Below are 27,168 nucleotides of genomic sequence, written 5' to 3'. Positions count from 1 at the left end.
ATAGATACTGATAGACTATAGATCTGGCAAACTAATATGAATACACTATTACACTAATAAAAAGAATACACTAGTAGACTTGTACAAGCAGAATAGCACAGATACGTCCAGAATAGAACTAAAAGTAATTTTATCAGTGTATCAGTTGTATTGTTTCATAATGCAATAGAAAAAAACTGATATAATTTTTATTAGGTTGCCCTATCAGATTTTTTGCTAGTGATCTTTCAGTGTAAATGCATATCAACTTTTTGACTAATGCTAATAACTGAACACATGGCTTTTTGTGCTGCAATTTTTCTTGGACTCCTGCTTCCCTTAAACTTATACTGTATAATATGCTTGCAAGATCAAAAAACTGGAGTATGCTTCATCAATCCGGGATATACCTACAAAAAACACAACTCTCATATTTAGTTGAAGCCATACAAAACCAACCTGTAAATTTTATTGCAGCTGCTTATTCCCATACTGTAAGCTTATCAACAATTAAAGCTTGCCTTGATTGGCCAGGCTTGTCAACAAAAAAACTTACCCATTTATTTCACAAATTCTCAATTGAAACATATGTTATTACCTCCTTGTATCTCATTGAGAATGAACTACAACCTCAAGGTACAGGTCCCAACTTGCCAAACCAATCTTTACTATTCCTGTAAAAGGCAGCCTCAGAACACACACAAGCACACACACGCACACACATATATATCAATGAGCTACAAGGAGGTAATAAAAACATGTTTCAATTGAGAATTTGTGAAATAAACAGGTAAGTTTTCTTGTTGCCTAGCCAATCAAGGCAACCTTTAATTCTTGATATGCTTGCGGTATGGGAATAAGCAGCTACAATAAAATGTACAGGTTGGTTTTGTATGGCTTCAACTAAATATGAGAGTTGTGTTTTTTGTAGGTATATCCCGGATTGATGAAGCATACTCCAGTTTTGATCTTACAAGCATATTATACAGTATAAGTTTAAGGGAAGCAGGAGTCCAAGAAAACTTGCAGCACAAAAAGCCATGTGTTCAGTTATTAGCATTACTCAAAAAGTTGATATGCATTTGCATTGGAAGATTATTAGTAATATGAATACCTATGTACAAGGTGCTTAATAAGAACAGAGTGTTTAATTTTGTAGGTAAATGTGTTAAAAAGACTAGTCATGATGTGAAAATCTCTTCATTTTACTTTTACCACCCCACCTTACCACCATTCTACCTTTACACACACACACACGTACGCACGCACACACACGCACACACACACACACACACACACACACACACACACACACACACACACACACACACACACACACACACATATACCATGGCACCCATTCCGTAACTCTAATGCTCCATACGATAGAAAATACGATAGAAAATTGGGCAAGTTGTTGAAGCTTCATGGCAGCTACTGCATGACAGATGCCGACAAAAGTAATAGAACGGAACAGGATACAGCACTATCAAATGAAGTTTATTGAAAGAAAACAACCAATATATAACACACATCACGTGACCAACACCCGGCCCCCTAGCATATGCAGATACATACCAAAACAACCTTCACATCACCGAATGCACATGTTTTGACGGCAACACACATGTCACGGCTGATTAATCAATGTAAAAAAACAATTACTAAGGCACAATGCAACTCAGTGGCTTTACTTAAGATCTAACACGGCAACCTCGCTATCTTGCAGCGAGATGGATGGCTGGCTAACACTTAGTGAGCTTTTCTTTCTAATGTGATAAGCCTCCATTAATTCATGTGAGAGCTTTTCACACGTGTGTGAACAGCAGAATAGTACTTTCAAAAACTGGATGACGCCCAATGCTGCAACAATGCACAGAAAGGTGTGGATGCGCAAAAACCCTTAAAGAAACTATGGTACTTCCTTAGTCGAATGTTTAAGCACCTTCCAGTCTGACTGATATATATTTTGTAGGCTTCAAGAAAAAGGAATCGAATAAACAACATTTCGTGCGCAAGAGACAAACTGTATGCTATATTTCACTTTGCACTCCTCCCTGCTCAGACACCTGTTGTGAAGAATGTGCTTGTTTATTGCTTGACATATTCCCTTCAGATTATATTTAAATGAAAACCCAATCCTCTCCTGGAACTTAGAAGCCACCTTTTTCTGCCTGTGCGACAATTAATAGAGGGGATAATGGCAACTTTGTTCCGCTCTTGCTCCTTAAGTTTCTTCCACCCTGGTTGCACCTTAAGTTCCTTAATTAACGTGTTTCAATATAAAAAAGCCACTGAAACTGAATAACCTGCCTCATTAAGCCTTGTCACCAGATTCCTTACACTTTCAAGGATAAGGTGAGGATAGCTCTTGGTTGGGGCATCTCTAATTGTGTGAGTGGCAATACTGTACTTAGTAAGTTTTGAATGGCTAGACCCATAATCAAGAAGGGGCTTAGAAGTTCTCGACTGATATCCCCAGCATACGTGATCCCACATAAAAGTAAGCCTGATATAAGAAGTTGCAGCACATACTTTTTCTGGAACTTCTAAAGTGAAGTTGAAACCTTGCTATTGTTCTCTAAATAGCTTCAGTACTTCGATGACAGCTCTGCGAAAGTTATCATTTGCTCATGAAAAACAAATAATCATCCACGTATCTGAAAATTTTAAGAGCAAGCCCACTCAGGTTTTGATTATTTTCTGGTCAACATAACTTAAAATATTACTGAGCACTGGTGCAACACCAGAACCTATGCAGATGCCAGCATTCTGGACACATATTTTACCTTCCCACTAGACCAAAATTGACCTTACATAGAAATCAAGAAGCTCCAGAAAGTTTGCAACAAGAATTTTACACCTTTCAGCAAATTCCAGCTAACCTGTTTGATTGTGTATGCAGTCCTTAACAAACTACAAGAGATGCACCTGCGGCAAAGAATTGTATAGAACTTCTGCATCTATACTAAAGCCTGCCCTTTTTCCCAGATTATGCTCCTGCAGGAAGTGTACAACAGTCTGAGAGCTGGCAGCAAGGAATTGGTCGTTGATTCCCAGCCTGTCAAGGTGTGTCTGCAGAAATTCTGAAACATGAAGCCATGATTTATATTCCGACACAATGGTTCTGAAATGGATTCCCTAAGCTTGTGTGTTTTGCACTGAAGAAGGCGCATAAAAGAAGACCTTTTTCCATCTTAACATCATTTGAGACTGTTGTCAAACCAAACTGATTCAACTTCGTGACAGCTCAACATTTTATGTCAGCTATATTGGTATAAATTTCATTAAAATTTATGTCAGTGGCTGACACACCCTCCTCCGGAAAAGTGCTTTCCAACATGACAACACAATGTCCTTTTTTGTCTCCAAGAAACCTCCAAGTTTCTGCCCCATACGTTAGCACAGGTAGAAGGCAATGATTCTATTCGTGATTGTACACAATTATATATATATATATATATATATATATATATATATATATATATATACTTTGTATTCACCATCCAGGGCCAGGGATCAAGAGAAGCCAGACACCACTGACCAATTTCTGACTAAAAGAATTAATTTTTGACCTTATACATCTTGTTTTTACTGTACATGTCCCTCACCTCCATCCAGGTTCCCAACATTTATATCTAAAAAGGGTCTGTCCTGAAAGTAATGTCAGTAAATTTATTGTGATGTGACTGTATGTCAGAGCGGTCTAACTGGTTGAAACTAGTAGTGACGGAATCCAGCTAAGCAGCGGTCCGTCACTCAGTGTGCTCCGAACATTGGAGAGTGTTGGACGGGCCTGTCCATCAGAGCTGTTTTTTATTCTTGTGCAAGTGAAAATGCAGCGCTCATTAGAACAAAGATTTGCGATCAAGTTTTGTGTGAAACTTGGCAATACCGCTGCGGAAACTGTTACTATGCTCAAGACTGCTTATAAAGAACATGCCCTGTCAGATTGGCAAGTGTTTCGGTGGCACAAAGCCTTTTGGAAGGCCGGGAAGAGGGCGACGACAAGGACTGCGCTGGATGGCCATCCACGACCACTACGACTGACAATGTGACACGAGCGAGGGAACTGTTGAACTTAGACCAATGATTAAGTGTTCGTTTAATGGCCGACATGTTAAACGTTCCGAAAACTCAAGTTCATGAAATTGTTACAAACGATATCGGCATGCGGAAGGCGTGCACAAAAATGGTTCCAAAAGTGCTCACTGACAACGAAAAGCCACGTCGCGTGGAAACGTGCCAAGTAAATCTCAACATGTGCAAACGTGAGCAAAAATTTTTGGACAACGTCATTACAGAAGACGAGACTTGGGTATTTGAATATGACCGGGAGACCAAAAGGCAATCATCTGAGTGGCACACACACTCGTCCCCTCCCCAGAAGAAAGCCAGGATGAGCAAATCAAAGATCGAGATCATGCTCATCGTTTTCTTTTTTTACATCCACGGACTGGTTCATCATGAGTTTGAAGAACCTGGAACCACTGTGAACTCCAAATTTTATGTGGATGTCCTCGAAAGACTGAAATGCAGGGTTCAACATATCCGGCCGGACATTTCACACAACCGGAAGTTGCACCACGATAATGTGCTGGCCCACAGTGCCTTCATCGTCACCGACCACCTGGTTAAAGCAGGGGTGCCAACGATCCCCCAGCCCCCGTACAGCCCAGGCTTGGCTCCCCCCCCCCCCCCGACTTTTTTATGTTTCCATGCCTCCAAACATTCCTGAAAGGCAATCATTTTGGGACAGTGGACGTGATCAAAGCAGCTAGCACCACAGCATTAAAGGCCTTTCTGGAGGAGTACTACCGCAACGCATTTGAGAGCTGGAAGTCTCACTGGAGCCGATGTATTGACGCAAAAGGAGAGTATTTGAAGATTTTTAAACTTTTTCTAACACCAAATTCAATAAATGATTTTTAATCGCCTTACTGACATTACTCTTAGGACAGACCCTGTACATGCACATTGAAGGTATGTATGTGGAAAGCATTCCAACCTCTGCTTGCTTTTCTGGCATGGAATAAAATGGCCTTTTGTCTCTAAACCACTTACTTTTAAACTATTCCAATTGGTTCATTTTTCTAACTTCTCCAGAGTTGCATTCACAACTTTCATAGTTAACCGGCTCCGTTTTCATTCTTGCTTCCTAAATTATGCCCTCCTGTCATGCATAATTTGGAAGGCCTTCTGTTAGCAATGGGTATTGTATTTCAAGACTATCAGTGCAATGTTGCATGAAGAAACCTATTCTTGGAGTGAATTATTGTTCAGCTTGATATCATGATACTGCTGCATGGTTGTTATTTAACTCTGCAAGAGATGGTCCTGCCATCCTACCAAGAGTGCATTTCATGGGTATTACTCTCTTTCTTTTGACATTAGTTTATGAGGCTCACAGATATGTATCTGTGGCAACAATAACACCTGACATCTAATTTTGTGCAACATGCACTACATTTAATCAGATAAAAGTTGCATGTTTTGTCTCTTGGACCAGTCTGCTCAATGGTAGGAGGTCGAGACCACACATGAGAATGGTTGGCCAAGATCTGTGGTGTATGTCCCGTGTTATGCATCTGACAAGATTTCATGGTGGCAAGAAGACATATCAGACATGATGTGATCTTTCTAATTATTGTGCACAGAGTTATCAGCATGATAATATCCTTAATGCTATAAAGAGTACCTCCAGCAAGCAGTCTATATGCTTATGCCTTTTTGCTGCTTATGGCAACAAAATCCAACATCCTTTGAAACATGCTCACTTGCTGTCTGATGCACAAAATGAAGAACGCTGCCTTCTCTAAATTTATTAGCAACAAGAAAGCCACTCTGGAAGCAATTATATACATACACAGTAACACACACTAAAACCTACAAATGGGAGAAACACACAAACTAGGCTAACAATAAAAGAAACCCGACACCAAACAAGCGTTACACGTTACTCAAGTATGCACATTCAACCTGAGTTAGGGAGATAGATGGTCGACTCCCGCACTCCTGTGCATGCATGTGGATATGTTAAATCTCAGCTACTCTTTCTATATCATAACTATCCCCATGTTTGTGAAATCTGGTGTACAACCGCAAGAACAATGATGGCTTGACAGGTGGTTCACCTTTCACTGAGTTCTATAAGGAGGATGCATCAACTCTTCCAGCCAATGTACACATTACCACATGAAAGCAGCAGCTTATAAACAGCACAACACCATACAGCACAAATTATATATTTGCCACGTGTTATTAAACTTACATCATTAAAGTACATTAGAAATGGTGCTAAGGCTGGTGCACAATATATGCATATACTTTAAGCAATCAAATAATGCAGGAGCTTGGAATATGATTGACTATTCTCGGAACTGCTTTGATAATACAAGGCTTTGTTTTTGGCATCACCCACTCCAATTCGCTTTCTTTTTTTTTTTCAATTGAAGCTTTGGTAAGGTTTGTGCCATGCGCATCGACCGTGATTTTTCCTTGTTCGTGCACTGCCATGACCATAATACAAGAAAATCGCCCCAGTAACGCAGTGGTCCCTGCCTACTTTTTCATATACTTTACCGCAATACATTACGTATGCTTCACCGCATATCTGACTGTATTGCGGCAAAGCTGATTTTATGGAACTGACATTATGTAACGGACCTTTTGTTCTTCTGCTGCTCGCATGAGCATAAGCTCGAAAAACCACAAAATACAGACTTGGCTTGCTGCTAGTTGATTTCTAGCTAACATTTCGAGACGTCCACGTTGTTTACAAAAAAATCGGTGAAGTTTCTCGCGCTCGGACGCGCTTCAAAAAGCAGCGTGACCACCTATAATTAAGGCAGTCATAAGCGGCAACGAAATCCACACAAGGTACATCAACTTCCACAAAGCTACTGGGCAACGCCATCAATAACTGGCACAGGGGCCACCCAGGAGCTGGCAAAAGCTGCGATGACATCCACACAAACCACGTCGCTTTCCACAAAGCTATTGGGCAACACGATCAGTCACAGGCACAGGTGAAGTCCGCAAAACACTACATGGGCAGAACCACTACGGCCATACTCAATCACTTCGCCACAAGCTCTCACATTTAACGACATCAAACAGCTACAATCACTTCTCTACAGCCACGGACACAGGCGAAGACCGCACGGGCAGAACAGAAGCACCGTTCATCGCTTTAGCGCCACCTATTTAAAAATAATATACGGAGCCAAGCCAAACCATTATTTAGCGTCTATTTGGGTGAACCTAACGCTTTTGGGCCCTAAGCGTTCGAACGACCAGGGCACTATAACGCTTACCCCCCCTTTCCACTCCGTCGACCGGGTCGCAGGAACGGCGGCCTTCAGAATGTCTGAACGTTCGACCAACAAATGGTTCGACAGTCACGTTCTCACAAACGAAACCAAAACTTGCAAATAATTTGGAGCGTTCTAGATTTGAATTTTTAGGGGATAAGTTTGAAATTTTCATTTAGCACAACACCTGAAAATTTCAATGCCAGTAAAATATCAGTATTCCTTTGACCGCGGTTAGCCGCTAGCCGCCGATGTAAATCAAGCTTGGCAACCTCGATTTCTCAAGTGATTGGCGAACGTAATGTAAACAAAGTGGAACGTGGATGGCGTAGTTCCTTCGTATGTCTCCCGAAAACATCTGAACTGACCTGATGCGACTACAGAGTTTGTGATTAGCATGTGCAAAGGATTTGAGCGCGCCTTGCTCAATCTCTCGCGTCTCTGCATCGATATGACACCAAGACTCAACGACTCCGTTTCCCCTGACGACAACCGTACCACCGTACAGAAAGAAGCAAGTGTGGCATGAAGCTCGATAATATCAGCATAAGCTACTTATAAATGCCTATACTGGCCTATACCGATTGAATAGTGAGCGCGACGCTTTATAGGGAACCTGCATGTTTGACGAATTATTATATCTGTGATGCTGTCCAGAGAATTGGCGCAGCTGGTCAGAAGACGTGTCGGCTGCGTTCCGTTCCGACTTAAGCCGCTGCAAAGACAGCAAAACGCAGGGGAGTTGTCCGGCGAATTGCACCTACGCACGTCTCGCTTTTTACGCCGTGCTCATCTCGCGTCCCGACTTGTTAAAATTGCGAACGAGGGTGTTCATGCTATGCAACGCCCGTGCGACTGCTGTTGGCTTTAGCCTTGGTTAGCCCCTGTTAAGCCACCTTGATATGACTAGCTATGTGTGAATGAAAAAAAAAACTGAATTTGCAGCACAACGAGATGTGAGCACCTGAAACTAAACGTGTACAGATTGCATATATATATATATGTGTGTGTGTGTGTGTGTGTGTGTGTGTGTGTGCGTGTGCGTGTGCGTGCGTGCGTGCGTGCGTGCGTGCGCGTGTGAAATTTTTAAAGTATCTTTTTTGTAATTGGAGTGCCACGTACACATTAACACATGCCCAATTAAAACTTGCGTGGGCTAGTTAGTTGATGCTTGAATGAGTAAAGGCAAGGCGCAACAGACCAGGACTGAAAAAAGACCCATGACCCATGTTAGCGTGAAAAATGTGCATTGAAGAGCGACACGTACCTGATGTGCAATATCCAGTGACCCAAGTTGGTGGGAAAACGTATATAGACAAAGATAAGCAGGACACTGAAAAGTGTGTAAAGTATCCTAAGAATGCTATCACATTTTTAAAAAATTTGGGCATCAAGTGAAATGTAGCCAGGAAGGAAGAGCAAGATGGCCAGACAAGGAGTCACATATGCAGTCGTTTAATGGTCTCTCAGACGTGTTCTATCTCAAGAAGAAGGAGAGCAGGTACTGCCAGATCGCCGACCACGTGCAGTCACGGGGAACTATGTCTCCACACTTTCACTAGATAGCAGCATATACAACATCTCCCCAACAGAGCAAGCGAAGTTCGCTGCAGCAAGCGGCTTCACGCACCTCCCACTTCTAGTGTGCATGTGGGAAGTGTCTTGGCAACACGAACGGGCGTCTGCTACACCGTCACTGATACAAACACTTTCTGCATTGGTTTTAGCAGGGGAATAACGAACTAGCTGGGTCCTGTTCCTGCGTACAGCACCAGTATCCGTGTTAACCCACTAGGACTGAGGCTCATTGGCTGGGGCTTGTACTGTCGCTTTGCACTTGAGGTCCGTCAACCAGACGTCGTCTCCGTAGAATAACTCCGGCAGGTCGCGGGTGACGTCTGTCGAAGTCTTTCCTTTGATGTTTCCGGTACTGTTCCTCGAACTGCCGAAGGCTTTCTTGATCCAGCAGTTGGGGTGTCAGCTTGGTGGAACTGAGAGGAAGCTTGGTTCTTAGCCGACGACCCATCAGTAGTTCTGCAGGGCTGTACCCATTCTTCGAAGGAGTCGACCTGTAAGCTAGAAGCGTCAAGTCTTTCGTCTTTGTCATAGAAGTCTTGATTTTTACCGCAGCCTCAGCAAGTCCATTGCTCTGAGGATAGTGAGGGCTAGAGGTAATGTGTTTGAAGGCGTAGTCCTGAGCGAAGATTTAAAACTCAGTTGATGAAAACTGCGGGCCATTGTCAGAAACCACTTCCTCAGGAATGCCGTGGCATGTAAAAAATGACTTGCAGTGGTTGACTACAGCTGCAGACGTAAGCTTCTCGAGCCGAACCAGTTCAGGGTATCCTGAATCTGTTGCTATCAACCACCCCTGGCTCTTGCAGTGAAACAAGTCCATTGCAATGCATTGCCAGGGTCTTTCTCAAAATTCAGAACTTTTTAGTGGCATTTTCCTGTTACTTGTTTTGACGCATTGCTGACATTGCTTCACCAGGGATGTGACATCAGCTCCTATAGTGGGCCACCAGACACAATCTCTGGCTCGAGCAAGTGTCTTTGTTATGCCGAAGTGTCCTTCATGTAAGAGCCGTAGGACTTCGTTTTGGCAAGAGGCAGGGGCGACAACTCAAGCAGCAAAGAGGAGTAAATCGTTCTCCAGAGTGAGTTGGTGTCGATGCTCGTGGAAGGGTTTTAGGTTCACTGGTAAATCTCGCCTGGAGGGCCACTCTTTTTTTCTTGCTCCACGGGCGAAGTTGTGCACAAACAGGACTTGTTTGTTGGGATACCTTTAACCATTGAAGGCAGTGCTCCTTTATGGGAAAATAGGTTTTCAAAGAGCATACGAAAGCTTCCATATTTTCTTCGAGCTCTGTCTCTTCTATTTTTTTTAGAGGCACTCTGGAAAGAGTATCTGCAGCTAGATGTTTGCCTGGAACGTATGCAATCTTGTACTAGTATCACATCATTCTCATCTTTAGCCTCTGTAATCTGAGTGTCAGGTCGTAAAGGCTCATAGAAGTGAAGATGGGAACCAACGGCTTATGGTCCGTCTCCAGCTTGAATAGCTTGCCGACAAGATAATCGCCGAACTTGTCACATGCCCAGACTATAGCAAGTGCCTCTTTCTCGATTTGGGCGTAATGCTTTCAGTCTCTTAGAGTAATCGTGAAGCATAAGCGATGACAGAAAACTTGCCATTCGTTTGCTTCTGCCAGATTAATGCACCAAGTCCGAAGGACGATGCATCTGCAGTGACGATCGTTTCTATTTGTGGATCGTAAACTCCAAGGACAGGGCGAGACGAGAGCACCGACTTACATCTATTGAATGCCTGCTGTTGTGGAGCATCCAAAGCAAACTCTTGCTTCTTTGACAGCAAAAGATTAAGTGGTTGCAGGACTTCAGAGAGACTGGGAACGAATCTGGCGAGGTATGTTGCCATTTTGAGAATTCTCTGCAACTCGTGTCCTGTTTCTTGGGCTCTCCATTTTCATAATGGCTTCAGCTTTCTTTTCGTCAGGTCGTATTCCGTCTCGGTCTAGCCAGTGTCCAAGGAACGTGAAGCGCTGGACATTAAACAAGCATTTGGTTTCATTCAGTGTCACTCCAGCCTTGATGAGTAGCTGCAGCACATTTCTGAGTGTCTCATTGTGCTCATGCTCATTTGAACCTCAGATAAGGACGTCGTCCATGTGACAGACAACCCTACTGACGCCTTGTAAAATGCATGACATCTGTTTCTGGTAGTGTTCAGGAGCAGACGCAATTCCAAATGGTAACCAGTTGAAATAGAAGCGTCCAAAAGGTGAGATGAACGTGGTAAGCTTTTTAGAACCGTCACAAAGTGGAATTTGCCAAAATCCAGAGTTAGCGTCCAGTTTGGAGAACACTTAAGCTCCATGAAGAAGTCCGAGAGTGTACTCCGCAGAAGGGATAGGATGCCATTCTCTCAGAACGTGGCGGTTCAGTTCGGTGAAGTCCACGCAGATTCTCACGTCTCCGGAGGGCTTTGGGACAACTACCATTGGTGCACACCACTCAGTTGGCTCGTCAACAGGTGATATGACGCCGAGTTTCTGCATTCTTTGTAGTTCCAACTTTGTCCTTTCGTATAAAGGAATTGAGATGCACCTTGGAGAGCTGAGCGCGAAAGGTTTGGCTCCAGCTTGCAGCTGAATTCGGTATTCCTTGTGCAGCTTGCCGAGTCCCTGGAACAATGCCAGAAATTCTTCTTTTGGATTCACTTTCTCAGCAATGGCGTTTGCAAATGTCAACATCTGGAGTTCTTTGATCGCTGGCTTGCCTAGCAACGGAGTGCAGACCTCATCTAGTACGTAGACATCCTGAGTAGTCGTACAGTGGCGGTAGATGAGCTCGAGTTGTGCCACTCCTGTGGCTGGAAGAAGCTTTCCATCTGGACCATGTAGCTGGCGAGGAGGAGCTGAGAGAAAAGGTCTGTCCTTGACGTCTGGAATACTTGCTTCGGGTGCACTGTTTCGTTGGCGCCAGTGTCAATTTTGAAATCTACTGGCTGACCTTGAACCAAGGCTGTTGCCTCCCACGTTCCACCATCCAACGCCTTGATTACTCCGAGGAATCCTGCTTCTAAATTGACTTGTTGCATTTCGACACAAACGAGGTGCCGTGACATGCATACGGAGGCGTAATGACCCTTTTTCTGGCAATTCCTGCAGACTTCGGAGCATGCTGGGCACAGAGTACGAGGGTGATGCTCTTGACCACACCAACGGCATGGTTTGTGCATGCTGTTTTTACCGGAGGATGAAGATGGCTTGTTTTCCCCACGTGAATAGCTGCCGCTTTTGTCCTGTTTCAAAGTACCCCAAGTGGATTGGGAAGCGAATGCAACTTTGTTCACACATGGCACTTTCTGGCGGAGCTCAACTTGTCGCTGACGGACGCTCTTGATCTGACGGACAGACTCAAAAGCCTTATGAAGAGTGAGGTCTTCATTGAGCTGTAGCCTGGTGGATAGCTGCTTATCTTTCATCCCGACTACAAGTCTGTCGCGCACAAACTCTTCTCGAAGAGCGCTGAACTCGCAGTCTTTCGAAAGTGTGTGAAGTGCAGTGACGAAATCTTCGGCCGACTCACCGTCTGATTGCACTCTGGTGTTGAATCTGGCTCATACAAAGATTACATTGTGTTGCGGGATAAAGTATTTGTCGAACTGCTCCATGACTGCGTCGAATTTCTTGGAGTACTCTTCAGAGAGAGCAAAAGTGGCGTAGATTTCCTTGGCTCGCTCGGTGATGTAGAGTAGCGTATCTACTTGATGCTTCTCTGACTTAACGCACAACCCTGAAGATGTTCGGAAACGTTCAAATCTTTGTTTCCTCTTCGGCCTCTTGTTCGACGACGAAAAGTTGAAGGCGTCCGGCGGTTGAATTACAAATGACGCCATGGCCTCGAACGTTAAGGGGTTGCGTTGCTTGAGTACCAAGGTGTACGTATAGGGAGCAGCTCACCAGCGTTTCGTTCCTGGCATCGTCTGTCGGACGTAAAAGGACTAGGAGCTGATGTCCGCTGGTAGAACCTGTTCTTCTGACACCCTGTTGTAGCCAGGAAGGAAGAGCGAGATGGCCAGACGAGAAGTCACATATTCACACGTTTAATGGTCTCTCAGACGTGTTCCATCTCAAGAAGAAGAGCATGCGCTGCCAGATCGCCGACCACGTGCAGTCACGGGGAACTATGTCTACCCGCTTTCACTAGATGGCAGCATGTACGACAAAATTAATGATAGAAATGTTGAATGCCGGCTTTCTTAAGCTACATTGTGAGGACTAATCATTACCTGAGTGGTGTACATAGGAGGGTGGTGCCAGTGTTGGTAAAAGTCTACATTGGCGAATACTGCTGTACAGACTGCAACATGGAGCCAGAAATACAGATTAAATAGAATTCAAAAAGCTTGACCTAAGCACTCATTCTGTTCAAAACTGCGAAACCTGTTTAATAATGCCTTTAGATAAAGTGAGAGCACATAAACTGCAGTTGATACACTGTGAACACATTCTTTGCGAATATGTACAGCCTTTGTCAAAAGTATGCAGGCCACTTCATGCCATAACCATGTATGTCGTGCAGCTGTGTGGTGAGGTTCCTGTGGCACTCCTGACATTCCAGACCTCTGGATAACGAGAACAAGAGTTCTTTTCATTTCCCAGGATGTTGGAACTTAAGGTATACCACAGGAACTACCTTAAACAGCCTGGCAGTTGCACATAATGTAGCCTGTGTACTTTTGACAAACAGTATACATGAGTTGCCAGTGTCATTTCGGTTGCTTTAAATACTCTGTTCCCTTTCTTGTGTTCAAGTATTCAAATAAGCAATTTTGCATTGCAGATGATGATGATGACAACACTGTGACATACAAATGCATCTTGCTTTTGTTACTTCCTGTCGATTGAAATGTTCTGGTGTCTACAGCAGTAAACAATCTGCAAGTAACAGAGGGTAGAAAAAGCCTTGTAGACTGCATGCATTCCAAATATAGTTCAGAAAATTGGTGGTGTTTAATAATGTTAACTATAGGATGAACTTACCTGCAACTGATGAATGGACGAACAATGAACTTGCCTTCAACTGCTTGTGGTAAGCTACTCGTGATGGCAGGCCAACATAAAATTAACAGGCTTGGAAGTGCAGAATGACTGCTAAAATTTAATATAAAGGTGTTCTCTTGTCCATCGTAGCACTACACAGTAAACGTACACATAAAGAGGAAGATGGGCAATTGCTTCTGACAACTGAAACTTTATTGTAGAAGAAATGTGACATGTACTTTAAAGAACAGATTTTAAAAAAAGGAAAAAAAAAAACAATGAAGAAGACTATAGTGATGCATTAGTGAACTTTCGATAGATAAACATGTTCAAGAAGTGCTGACAGAAAATTCTTTGCTTGTTTTTCTATTTCTTTATTGGACAGCTGTCAAGCCATTATAATTACACTGTAGAGTATCAATTCCTTGAGAGTGTAATTAACATTTCATTTTTTAGTGCAATAAGTTCAAAAATGCATGCCAAGCGCAGCGTGGCTTTACATCTGATAAACAAAAGTATTCACTTCAATGAAACGACGTGGAAGCCTCGTACAGGACACCACCGACACGTACGCACACGCAATGACTGTGCTGCTCAAAACCCAGTCCATTCAGCCCCCAATCGGACAAGAGAGAATAGCAAGTCCTGTGTTTCCAAGAAAAGTGCACAATTGGAATGGTCAGTTTGGCAGCTTTCAGTGGCATGGACATTGCATGGCCATCAGCCACCACACTGGGCAGACTGATATGCTCTTGAGTTGCTGGTGATACCACATAGAACTTCACCTCCAGTTTCGAGGACGTAAATGGTCTCCTTTTTCACATAACGCCACTGTTTTGCACATGCTTTGAATGGGTCGCATAAAAGGTGTTGTAAATATAATTATTTATTGCACCCTCAGGGAATTAAGTCTTTGTGCCATAATTATGACTGACTTAGTGTAATGCACAATTGAACAAACAGGAAGGGAACAACAACTCTGTTGGAAGTTTTCTTGAATTGCTCTCAACGTACCTAATCAGTGGCGTCACTAGGAGAGTGCTTTGCTGAAGAAGTGAAAAGGCGCCAGGCGCCTTTCATCGAGCGAAACAGTGGCACTATGTGCTGACTGTTTAGTGTTTATGTTACAAAGTACTGCCTGTTATTGCGCTGTTATGTACAACGCCTCCTGGGTCCAATCAAGCTGCCTATGGCAGCTTTTAGCCCAGGAGGATGTTTCTACTGTATACTAGAAAAACTTATAAAGTTGAAAGCTGACAACAGAAAAAAAAAAAAGAATGGAAATTTGTAGGAGGGTGTCCTTAACAAAGCTTAATTAGGGTGCTTTAGAACATGGAGTTATATTGAAATATACGTTAGCGACCTTGCCCCTGAGAGATACATAACATTTTTGGAGATACACCGGTGCAGCACTTGTAAGAAATACTTCCCCAGTGGAGCTGACTGCACTAATGGATAGTGCGAGGTTAGCATAAATTAGCGTTTTAATTTTCTTACGAAAGCTCCTTTAAAATACCGCACATTCTACTGAGACTGCCTAGTCACCTACTATTTCTGACTCGTCTTCATTTTACTATACTTTCAAGATTCCCCCTTCCACGGTGCTTTCAACTTGATTTTAAAAACCCAGGTAATCTATTCTTGTATATACCTATGCGTCTACATATGCAATGTGCGCCGCACATGGTTTTGCATACACTATGCATACACATGCACACACATATCGCTTCAGGTATTTCATGTGTATTTCACCCTACGTGCTCAAAGCTTGCGTGACTGAGATAAATTTGAAGTGTCACCTGCCAAGACAGCACGTCGAGAGGGAGGTGTCCACTTTGTGCCACTGTTCCTAAGCGGGACGACCCCTTCAGAAGGCCAAGACATACTTGAAGACAGTTGTTTGGTGCTGCCTTAAGTTTCCTTTTGCTTGTGGGAGACAATTTTTTGCTAGAATATTTCTAGAACCCGTACTAAGTCTAGCTTCGGGCAGGCTGTCGAAAGCATATCTACCTTGATTCGTGCTAAGGTGTTGCCAATTATGCCCCGAAATACCACTCTGGACACTGTCACCACTGGAAATCATACCACATATCCCTAAAATCAGTGTAATGAAGAACGTGCCTCAAGCAGTGACCCATAAGGCTACTCTGGAATATATGTACAAAGAATATGCAGCCACATCATACATTTTCACGGATGGCTCTAAAACTCAACGTCACTCATCGTGCGGAATTTTTGTACCCTCTACAGGACAGCGATTCTCGTTTCACCTTGAGCAAGACACATCATATACGTCCGCTGAGCTATATGGCACTAAGGAGGCCCTCATGCACGTACTTCGAGAGCAGCCGCCAAGGAGCTGGCTGATATTCATGGATTCGTAAGCAGCCCTACAAAGTATGTGGAGCAGGCACAAGCGATGTAACAAACAACCTGCAGCCTGTGACATTGCGTATCTTCACAACAAGGCCAACATTTCTGGGCATTATGTCACCTTCCTATGGCAACCTGGCCATGCCAATATTTTGTGAAACAAAAAAGGCTGATGAAACTGCCCGAAATTTACTTGAGTACCCATACGAAGCAGCGGGTCACCGCCTCAGATGCCGCTGACCCTAGTGATGCTACTGTACCTAATGTCATTTGTTCAATGGGACGATGAACTCTATTTGCAGAAGCAGAGCATGTGTATTGGTTCTTCTGTTGCCCCGATACCGAGTCATTTGCACTTGGCAAGCCACAACAGAAAGCTGCAAACCAGGCTAGAGGAACCAGACATTGGGCGAACCTTTTACTTTCCTAGACAATTATCTTGTGTTTTGCAGCCAAGGTGCCAGCTGTGAGGATTTAGTTGATAGCATTTTATTGGTTTTCATGGACTGTTGAAGCCCCTCGTAATAATACATGAAGTCCAACAAGGGTACGGCATTATGTTCCTAGACCTGAAGATAAGGTTTTCAGAGAGAGAGAGATGAATATAGGAAGGCAGGGATGTTAACCAGTCAAGGGTCTGGTTGGCTACTCTATGCTGGGCGAAGGGAGAAGGGGAAGAGAGAAAAGGGAGAGGTGTAGATACGTGTACGGACAGTACTTGAGTTAAAGCAAGAGAGCGTTTGATGGTTGTATGAGCCACAGGGAAAGAAAATGCTTTTTCCTTACCCATCTATACATAGTAAGTCGATCAAAAGAGGCGTAGTGAAGTCCTGTTTGGTGAATTCCCTGACCAAATTTGTGATTCCATTCGATGGTAGATGGCCTCCAGGCACCACAAATTGGCAGATTGCAGCAGCAGGTTGCTTCATAAGCATGATCACTAGTGTTGCTGACAGAATTCACCATAATAATGAGATGGTTATCCCCTACATTAAAAAACTGTCGCATAACCTTGAGAAAGTAGCACAGAAAGTATATGTTGGGGTTGCGCCGGAAATACTTTCATAACTGTGCTAGGAAATGTTGTCCATCAAGGGTATAAGAAAGGTTCAACAAAGCATGGAAACCAGCTTGTTTAATGCCTAGAAATAGTGGTGTACACCATTCCATTACCTTGCAGAAGCAGGTGTGCAGGTGAAACGGGGCACTCTCAGTGAGTAGTTAGACAAACATGACAATGTGTCTGATGGTAAACAATGACAAATGACTCAAAGGCCATTTGCTTGTGGTTTGTTGTAAGTCTGGTTGCAAACAAGAAATGCAAAACTGCGCACTTCTGTACAGACACTCTGATCAGGGCCGTCGAGAGATCTGAGATTATAGAGGTGGTGGAAATGGCACGTGGAGCAGAAGAATGCGCTGGTGACCCATCATTATCGCTGTCAAAGAAGGAATTTGGAATAGAGCGAAGTAATAACTTAATGGGTGCATGGCTTGATAAAGTATGGCTTTCTTTTACAGCTTCATAGCTGCTAAAGATGTATTTTTGATCCCTTTAGTCTGTCTTTCTTTTTCCTGTGTATATTCCTTTTTCTGTGTGTATTTATTTTCTCTTTTGCTTTTTTCTTTGGGTTTTGATATTTATGTGTGCATAGGTGACCAATAACATCAGGTGAAAGTTGGCGCTCATCTATGTTGCTCATGCCCTGTTCTTTGTTCAGTTGTGCTCTAAATTAAGTTGCAAAGCACCAGCTAACCCAAACCTGTGCATTTCTGAATATTTATAAAGTTGACAGCACCAAAAAAAGGGGGAGGGAGAGGGCACAATCATGTCGTGTCAGTGCTCTTGTAAGAGCAATCACGGAAAGTAATCACATTTGTCAGAGAGATTGGTTGCCGGCTAATACTTATGCTTCTCTGTTTAAAAATCCAAAAGTCCTTGTAAGTTTAATTCTGCAGTGGTCATTGCACCTTGCAATTATTGTAGTGCTACAGAATGATGGCAAGCACCTGCTGTCACGGCAATGGCTGGACAGGTGCCTAGCTTGGCACACCTTTCAATGTATATTTCTTTTTGGAGACGCCACTGTAATTGCAAGTCACAGTGACCAGTGCACGTCAGAAATTATAGAGGCTTTTTGGATTATTAAACAGAAAAGTGTGTGTGTTAGCCAACCTTCAATTGCCCCTGACAGAAGAAAAGATTTACATTCCTTGCTCACTTTTAACTTGCCTGTGTTCTTGTAAGTCATTATATATATTTTTTTTTCTCTCACTCTGTGTTGTTCATAGTATATACCACATTTCTTTTCCAATAAAGTTTCAGTTTTCAGACAGCATTTGTCCTGTATTTCTGTGTATGTCATTTACTTACTGCACAGTGCGATGATGGATAGATTCTGTTCGCCAAGTTCTCTTGTGGTACTGTTCTTGTGTGCTGAAATTACATTTGATGCTCCTAGCGATGCTTTCTTGCTTCTCCCTGCCTTTTATATGTTGCAGGACAAGAGCAGCATGGCACGACACTGGTTTGGATAGGCAGCCTTCTTGCCTGCAGTGCGAATTTCTCGTACCGATGTCGAGGGAGTTGGCTGCAATGTCCCCATATTTATCAAACAAGAATGTTGTGCCAGTTGGTTTTGGATTACTGTGATATAATGGAATTTGGCAAGTTTGCAAGCGTAGGACGAAGTTAACTAACACGAGACAGGTCATAGGAAATTGCTGGGACATTCTGCAGTGGACATCAATTGGGCTGATGATCATTACTGTTTTGTTACGTCTTATTTAGTAGGATAAGAATGGCGATGTGGGCGCATTGATCTAAGTTTATGACGTGATTTTCGCAGCATGGTGTTACACATATAGTAGGCGATGGAACACGGGACCTTATTTCGATGGGGTTTGTTAAGCACTGGAGTAACACAATAGGCGTGACTACATGGAGACAAGAATATAGAGGATGTGAAGTTTGTTTCCTACATACATAGCAGGCAACATTACGCAAGCTGGAGAGACTTCTCTCAGTGCTCGCATTTACATCCAAAAAAGTGTTGCAAGGTAAAGGTCATTGCCTCGAGCAGCCAGTCGCACAGCAATCTCGTGTGTATTCATAGCCTTCTTTCACGCTTAGAAAAACACTTTTGTGCAGCACATATTGAGCAATAGAAAGCGGTATTGGGAGTTTTTCAAGTTGCTCTAAAATTTTCTCATTGGCACTTTTCATCCCATTTTAATAGTTGAGAAGTCTATTAAATAATTACGACTAATTACTTTTTATTGGGCTGGATGCAAAAAATAATCTGAGTATCTACAAGCGATGGCAAACAATGTTATCTTAGTTCTGTCTAGCTATGTGACATTCGCTTATTTTTGAAGTTTGGCCCAAGTTAAGTCAAGCACCCTGTAGGGACAGTCAAACTGAGGTGCCGGAAAACTAGGCACAACTTTGTATTTTGTTTGCTCAAAAAACGCAGTAAAGCAGGAGAGTTGCAGAGAATTCAGAAAAAGCACTTGGCTAGCATGAAACATCACACATAGTGTTACCAAATCTCAAGTGGACAGAGTTGGGAGGTGGAGGGAGGGGGCTGGCGACAATTGACCATGCCATTGCCAGGAGCCACCAGGCCCTGCATGTAACAGTTTTCTAGCAATTTTTTTTTTACTTACTCCTTCCATATCACAATTACAGCAAGAAAGGTGCATTAGCTTTCTGGCTACCATGGCTGCAAGTACAGGTAAACGTACCGTGAGCATTCGGGGCCTACAGCAGAACTAAAACTACAACAAAAATGGAAGGTGTGTGTTCAGCCCACCAGTGGGCCCGGTTTGGCCTCCCTTGATTAAAGGGCACAGGCCAGGGGAAAAACTGCAGAAAGTGTTTTCCCATGTCTCTACATCTAAATAAAAAGAAAAAGGAAGGTGCCACTGAGCTTTCAAGCATTATGAACAATAAATCTGGTTCCTTGATGGTTATTCAGCAGAAAAAAGCTAAAGTCTGGACATTTGGTCGTACCGAGTGGGTCAAGTCTGCACTCTGGACATTTACTCAAGTCGGCACACTAAATTCAACATGGTTGGAAATCTCGGTCACATGGGATAGTGGCTCCGTGTCTCGATCTTTCTTGTGGCAAATACTGTGAAACGTCATTTCCTAGCTCCCAAAAGGGGAGACATAAACTTGCAAAGGCTCATGGGGCACGTTGTCTGCTCAACGCTTCCAGTTCGGCGGATGAGAGCTCCGACGTGTGATTCTCCATTTGCGGGGCTTGCCGCGCATGCTCTCTGTGCACCTACATCGCAACGCATTGCCCCATGCTGGTGATTTCTAGAGCCTGCTGTAGTCACATCGATGACTGAGCTCGAAAGCTGAGCATAGTCAGCCATTTCTAATATTTTTGTTTTTATAATTGAATTGCACGTTTCATGCTTATCATGAATGAGAAATCACGATTTGCAGTCTGGCATCGCTTCTGCTCGTGTCAGCGACGAGAGTGATTTTGTAACGTTTCAGTTGTGAATATCAGATTTGTGCTAGAACACAAGTAGCTGTGCGCAAGTGCGCACAGCTGCTAAGAACCCTGACTTGCCCTAAGAAAAATACCTTCCGTGCATTTAGCTTTTCGAACTTTTATATCATTTTACAGCAAACCTGTATATGTTTTGCTATGTTTATATATGGATCATACATGTGTTATTTTGGAAAATAATTTGCTGTCCACGTTACTTATAATATTTCTTGGAACATGTGGATAACAGAATGTTAACCATGCAGTTAGCATGGTTTAACTTTGCTTTAATGTAGTGTCTCATGCTGCAACTTCTCCAAAACATGACACAAAAGTCTCTAATGCATTCAGTGCTGCAGTATGCTCCTTGTGTTTTGAGATGCTTTGTGGTATTTGTGAGATATGGAATGTAAGGCATGATAGAAATGTTTGTCGAGTGCAGTTGGCTTTCCTCGCATGCATGAGTATCTCTTAATATACTTTCTTTATAAAGAAAATTTTGCAGCTTTGCGACCACTAGGGTAGCGTTTCTCGCCCCATGCACATATCACAGTACACGCAAGAAAATTTGCCGTCTGCAACTTTTCAATCCTCCCACTATACAATATAGCTCACCTGGCATCGAACACCCAATGACTATCGCTATGCCATTCAAGATGTCCGCCTAAATGGTGTTCCAAGACATTCGTGCCAAGAAACAGCTTGGATTGGAACCGTTTGCCTGCCTACAGTGCCTTTACTACTAAACCATGCATGTTTGAATCAGCCTAGTGAAAGTGAGATGAAATAAGCAAAAAAATAATAATTGTCATTGACACAAACAAAATCGACAAGGAAGTGTGATTTGTCATTCAATATAAGCACGGAACTACTACATTATGCACAGCTAATTCATGTGTTTGATCAATTTGGCTAAAAAACTTGTTTTAAATGACTGCTTAAGCTAAGCTTTCGCGATCGGTCATCGATGCGACCACCACAGGCTCTAGAAATCGGCATGGGCGATATGAAGATGCACAGATAGGAAGTGTGACCGGATCCGTGAATGGAGAATCATGGGCCGGAACCGTCACCTGTTGAACCGGAAGTGCCGAGCAAAGAATGAGCCTTTGCAAGTTTACACCCCACCTATTTGCAAGGGAGAAGTCAAGATATATGCGCAACAAATACTAAACGTTGAGTAGTCTGAACTGTGCAGCAATGTGTGTTAACATGCAAGAAATTACTTTTTATAGGCATAATGCGATGCAGCTCATTTTCTTTCACAAAAAGGAGGGAAAGCGTTGTCTTAACAAAGCCATGCCTCATGTAGAAGTATGGAGAGTTTAGATTTTGTGCGACAGTAGTGGCGCACTCTTAAACTGAGTTTGATGTTTGATGTACCTAAGCAACCCTGGAGCTATGAGAGACACTTAGCGGAAAGCTCCAGGATAATTTTAACCTCCTGAGTTACCTTTACATGCACTCACTGCTCAGTACTTAGTGGTTTCTGCACTTTGCCCCCGTTGAAATGTGGCTGCCCCAGCGACAGATTAAACCTGTGACCCTTTGCCCGGCAGCACAAAACCATAGCCACAGAGCCGCTGCTGTCGGTGCTGCAATAACGGCATGTGTTCCTTGCACAGTGACCACATTTTCTATAATTTTGATATCATAATTGCGGGCATGGGCATCTGTCAGGGGGGAGGGCAGATTGCCCATTTTCCCCCAGAAATTCCCCAGCCATGTGGCCGACGTGCATTTTCATATCATGAAATTTTGGAAGAAACATTGTGGATAATGCGGCGCCCACTGCAAAGAGATGTGTTGTGGTAAACGAAGCACAAGTGCTGCTTTAGGGCTGTAAGGTCATGTCTGGGATCCCCGAGTGCACGCATGTTAGCGTGTTTGGAAGGAGGACAGTTTGCCATCTTGAGTGTGTGGCCAAGGCACAGAAGGAGAAATGCCTAGTTTTTACTTTTTAAAGAAGCAATGACAACTTGGTTGCTTGCCTACTTTATTTCTCACAGTATATCCCCACAAAGCCCAAACACCAATCTGTGCGACAAAAAAATCTAAACAACTTGCCCACACATATTTCTGGCCACAGAGAGTATGTTGGTGTAGGAAGAAAACAGCAAAATGACGATTGAGTAAAGTTGAATTAGTATGGTAATTATGTAATTGGTAAGTCATTTGTGGAACTATTCACAACTGAGCCCGCCCTCCAGAATATCAAAAATGTTAGTATGGGCTGTACATTGGGTTTACAGCACTTAAATCGCAGTTTTCAGGCATCAAATCCAACATGTCAATATTGATACGTTCGGCTTTGTAGCAACATACTTCCCCCTTTCACTTCTAGTAATCTCCACCTGAACTCAATACCTTGTCCCAACCTCTCTCCCCTCCCCGCTCTGGAAGATTTTCTGCAGGCATGTGGTAGTTACGCGATAAAGGCAAGTTCAAGTTCTGTCTAGCGTGTATCTCGCTCTTCCCAGCTTGAAGGTAGTGTCAATAAACCATGCACACTTATACATGCTCATGGCACAATCCCGATGCCACTGGTGCTAGGAGTACAGGTGTGATGGCACAGCTTACACCTTGGGTTTACAGCATGTTATTTCTTGGTTGGTCATTGAACATTAAAGCTGCCTACTAACTGCATAATTATTCAAACAGATTGTCAGGGTGCTGTGTTTACCAAAAAGACAGAAATGCCGTGCCTTCCTTTTACTGAACGTTGGAAGTAACAGGTTTGCTCCAGGTCCTATTGACTAAAGATCATGTTCCCAGCTCCCCGTCGATGCTTTTCCATTTTCTGGTGTCCACTAAACCTTGCTTTTAAGCTATAATATACACATCTGTAGCATAGTTGCATTCCATTTCTGGTGCCCTTTGTTTTTCGGTGCTTGTACAATCTTCACGGGTATTTTATAACTTTATAGAGTACGTTCACTATGACAACTTAGTCATGATGGCATTTCACTTGTCAGTAAATAGCCATGAGTTTAATATCTTCCCACAGCAGGCATATTATAATAATAGCCGACTAAGGAAAGACGTGTGTTAAGCTTTGGGTACACCTGAACTTCCCCTGTTGCTCAGTATTGATAGCACTTCACTCTGCCATCTCTCGAACATTGAGCCACATGGGTCAATAAACGTCATAGAGCTTCTTGTGTAAAAGCAATTTACTGTTGAAGTGGATTAACTTTTCTCTCTTTGTGTCAAAAGCAATGAAAACAAACCAAAACAGTTTCCTCTCTTTGCTTTCAGGAATGGCCCTCTGGACATGACTGAACTACTCTGGCAAGGAATCATAGATTTCTTATTATGTTTTGGTTACAAATAGCCACTTGTCAATTGACTCCATAGAGTTGTTTCTCATAGACTGTTCAGAAATGCCCTTGACATTTCTACACTTACATAAGTACAACTTCTGCTGAATTTTCCAGTGCATTAGCATTTTTCTTCTTTGCTGAGACAAATGCACTGTCAACACAGCTGCTGTTTGATGTGGAATTATGTTTGTTTGCAAGTGTTTTTATGTCTTCATATATCTTCCTCTTGTACACACGATTTTCAACCATCGTTCTTTCTCCATATGCCAGCTCTGGCTGCTTTGAAGTGCCACTGCAACACATCTTTGAGCGCTACACATTGATTTCTTCAGTTGAAATCCACTTGCAATTCACTGTTCTTTCGAAATTAAATTTTTGTTTTGTGCCCTTTCTCTTTCATACACAGTCTTTACTCAGTTTCATACTTAGCAGGCAATGCTGTGAATGCTTCACAACTAGCGTAGTCGTGGAAGTCACTCTGAACGTCTTGCAGTGTAGTTGTTCTCGATTTGTTAAGTTTTCAGTGCAGTTACTATATATGTTAGAACTTGTGAATGTAAGGTTGCACGAAATCGGGTATTTGGCACCTCTATGCTTCCTGTATGCAGTTTACTATGTTCTCGTCATGAGCACAAGCAATGATCCATGGCCGCTGGTCACAGAAACATGTCACTCTGCTTGTGTAGTGGTAAATACATGTAGTTTCATATCTTCGATGCCTTCCTGATAATAACCCTGCAATATTTTGCGCAGTAGAAGTTAATGCTAGTTCATGTTATTCGTACCAATATGTTTCTCTCATAAGACATGCGCTATTTTTTGGTTAGGTATCCGAGAAAATCTAGCCTTTGTAGTATTGTCTACTATCTGTGAAATTGATTATAGGTTAATTTTTTTCTAGAACTGCTTTTAATGCTGATTTGCATTGTCGCTTTCTGTGAAATACAAAGTTTTGGTCAGGCTAAACAATCAAAATGAAATGATAATTTGTGTAGCAGTTTATGCCTGTCCATAGTGTGCTGCTAGGAAGTGAAGCAAAAGATGTTAATGATAGTGTCGACGTGACCATCACTGTTTTTCACTTTCCATGAGCTTCGTACATAACCTGTAACGACGTGCATGTCCTTTTCTGCAACACTGGGATTGATTCACAGAGTTGAGACTGGATAAGGTCGTAGGGTCATTGGCATTCATATCTGGTTTGTGGTTTTCTGCGACAGTACTGTGCCTGCAGCATTGATTCAGGAATTGATGCAACGTAGCTGCTTCTGTATTTTCAGGTGAAGCTTGTTCTCCATCAGGCAAACCCGAAGACACTGCTTGCAGTGGCAAAGCGCCTAGGTGGCGACAAGGGTACCATTGCGACCTCTGCCCCTACCACTCGAGGAATAGGACATCTTATAAACGACACATGCTGACTCATAGCGGCGAGAGGTCTTTTGGATGCCCAGTCTGTTCAAGAAAGTTTGCACTTTTTCAAACACTCACAGATCACATGCGCACGCATAGTGGAGAAAAACCGTACCAGTGCCCCATGTGCTCATACAGAGCAGGCAATAGCAGCGCACTGGCGGACCACAAGAAACGGCACACTACTGATAAACTCATTTCATGCAGCGTGTGCCCTTATGTCACTGTACGTCGCACAAATTTCAAGAGGCATGTGATGACTCATACAGGCGAGAAGCCTTACAGGTGTGAAGAGTGTCCATATGCTTGCTCCCAAAAAGTGCACCTGTCTGTGCATATGTTGAAGCACACCCAAGCCCGCCTAGCCACGTAACTTTAACTCCCTGTTCTAAGGCATTACCAAAAGCAGGTAAAGGGGAATTGTGGACTGCACCTCAGTTCCAGCTAAAGTCTTCACAACCCTGCAACAGCCAAACTGCTGCTTTTGCTGCTGATGCTGAGTTTTAATAATTTGCATTCTGAAATACAGCACATTTGTATTTGTTCTTGTTTTTTCAAAGTAGATTATTTATGCGCCTCAGCTTGTTATAAGTTCAAGCGTACCCTACAGAAACAGGGACATATGTAGTTACCAGCTCTGTTTGTCTTTCATGTGTTAAGGATGGCTGGTGGCATGCAAATCTTTTTGCAGGTGTAGCTGTTCAAAGTTTCTTTTTCTTTTTCATCTATCATGTCTATATTGAGAAGATTGCACTAAAACTAGGTCACAGCAATTTTGAGATTTGTGTGTTCTTGGCCCCAGTTTCTTGTATAGTGTGTTCAGTGAGGGTGTTTGCTGTCAATAATTGTTACTTCATATTCAGTGTTGCACACAGCATGTCTGACATGCCCTCAATGCATCCTTTGAATCTGTAGATATATTTTAATAAATTCCACACTTGAGAGATACTGTGCTCTTTCGCTTAATGCCGAATGTGCGGCATTGAGTTCTGCCTTTGCCACATCGTCTGCTATGGCGTTCACCATTCCCATGACCACTCCGAGGAACGCGTTGCCGGCATGCATATGAGCAGTTTATAGGCAGAACTGTGGCTTTATGTGGACAAATATACTGTGGAAAAGCATTAATACTTGCTAATAGTTAAACAGGTAATATTTCTGATGGTTTACAGTCTAACGGCATTATTAAATAAGCCACCTCATGCTGACATGTAATGATGTAGTCTGAAATTGTTTAGAACCGTGTCACAACCACTTGTTGGCGTGATAGTGTTTACTGTCAGACAGGTGTCGGGTATAACTTAAGTGGCAGGAGAGGCCCCGCCCAGATTACTGAAGCGCAGCAGCCGATTGCCTCCGCGAATTAAGAAATAGCCCCACTCAAAAAAAAGGTCTCCAATCCACGTTGTGAAGGTGGTTGTACAGCGAAGCTAGCTGTAAACGACAACTAGAATGAGTACCCATGGCGACGTAGGTTGAAATTCTTCATGTGGTGACATCCACGTGTATTTTACCTTGATTTTTACCTTGAAGACATTTTGACGGCCTGCTACTTCGTGCACCTATAAAGAGTGGACCACAGGGAAGAGAAATTCACCGCACTTCATATGCATGTTGCTCTTGAGGAGTCCTCACTATATACCACTACAGTGAACTCTCACTTGAGTGAACTTCTAGGGACCTAAAGAAA

At 43.0% G+C, this 27,168-nt stretch overlaps 1 protein-coding gene across 1 annotated transcript in view; it reads left to right on the top strand.

Annotated features, from left to right (window-relative positions):
• The window catches only part of LOC126540954 (uncharacterized), a gene marked incomplete at its 5' end in the record, with an annotated part of 41,640 nt that extends 15,220 nt beyond the window's left edge, over positions 1 to 26,420 (top strand). The window contains 3 exons of the mRNA XM_072286172.1: positions 9,787 to 9,872; positions 11,987 to 12,047; positions 25,321 to 26,420. Of these exons, the coding sequence (XP_072142273.1) occupies positions 9,787 to 9,872; positions 11,987 to 12,047; positions 25,321 to 25,851 (678 nt within the window). The remainder of the gene's footprint in view (positions 1 to 9,786; positions 9,873 to 11,986; positions 12,048 to 25,320) is intronic.
• Between the last annotated feature and the right edge of the window lie 748 nt (positions 26,421 to 27,168).

This window comes from Dermacentor andersoni, chromosome 2 (genome assembly GCF_023375885.2).
Source record: "Dermacentor andersoni chromosome 2, qqDerAnde1_hic_scaffold, whole genome shotgun sequence".
Classification (NCBI taxonomy): Eukaryota; Metazoa; Arthropoda; class Arachnida; order Ixodida; family Ixodidae; genus Dermacentor; species Dermacentor andersoni.
The sequence above is the reverse complement of the archived record's forward strand: the minus strand, read 5'-3'. Positions and strand labels throughout refer to the sequence as shown.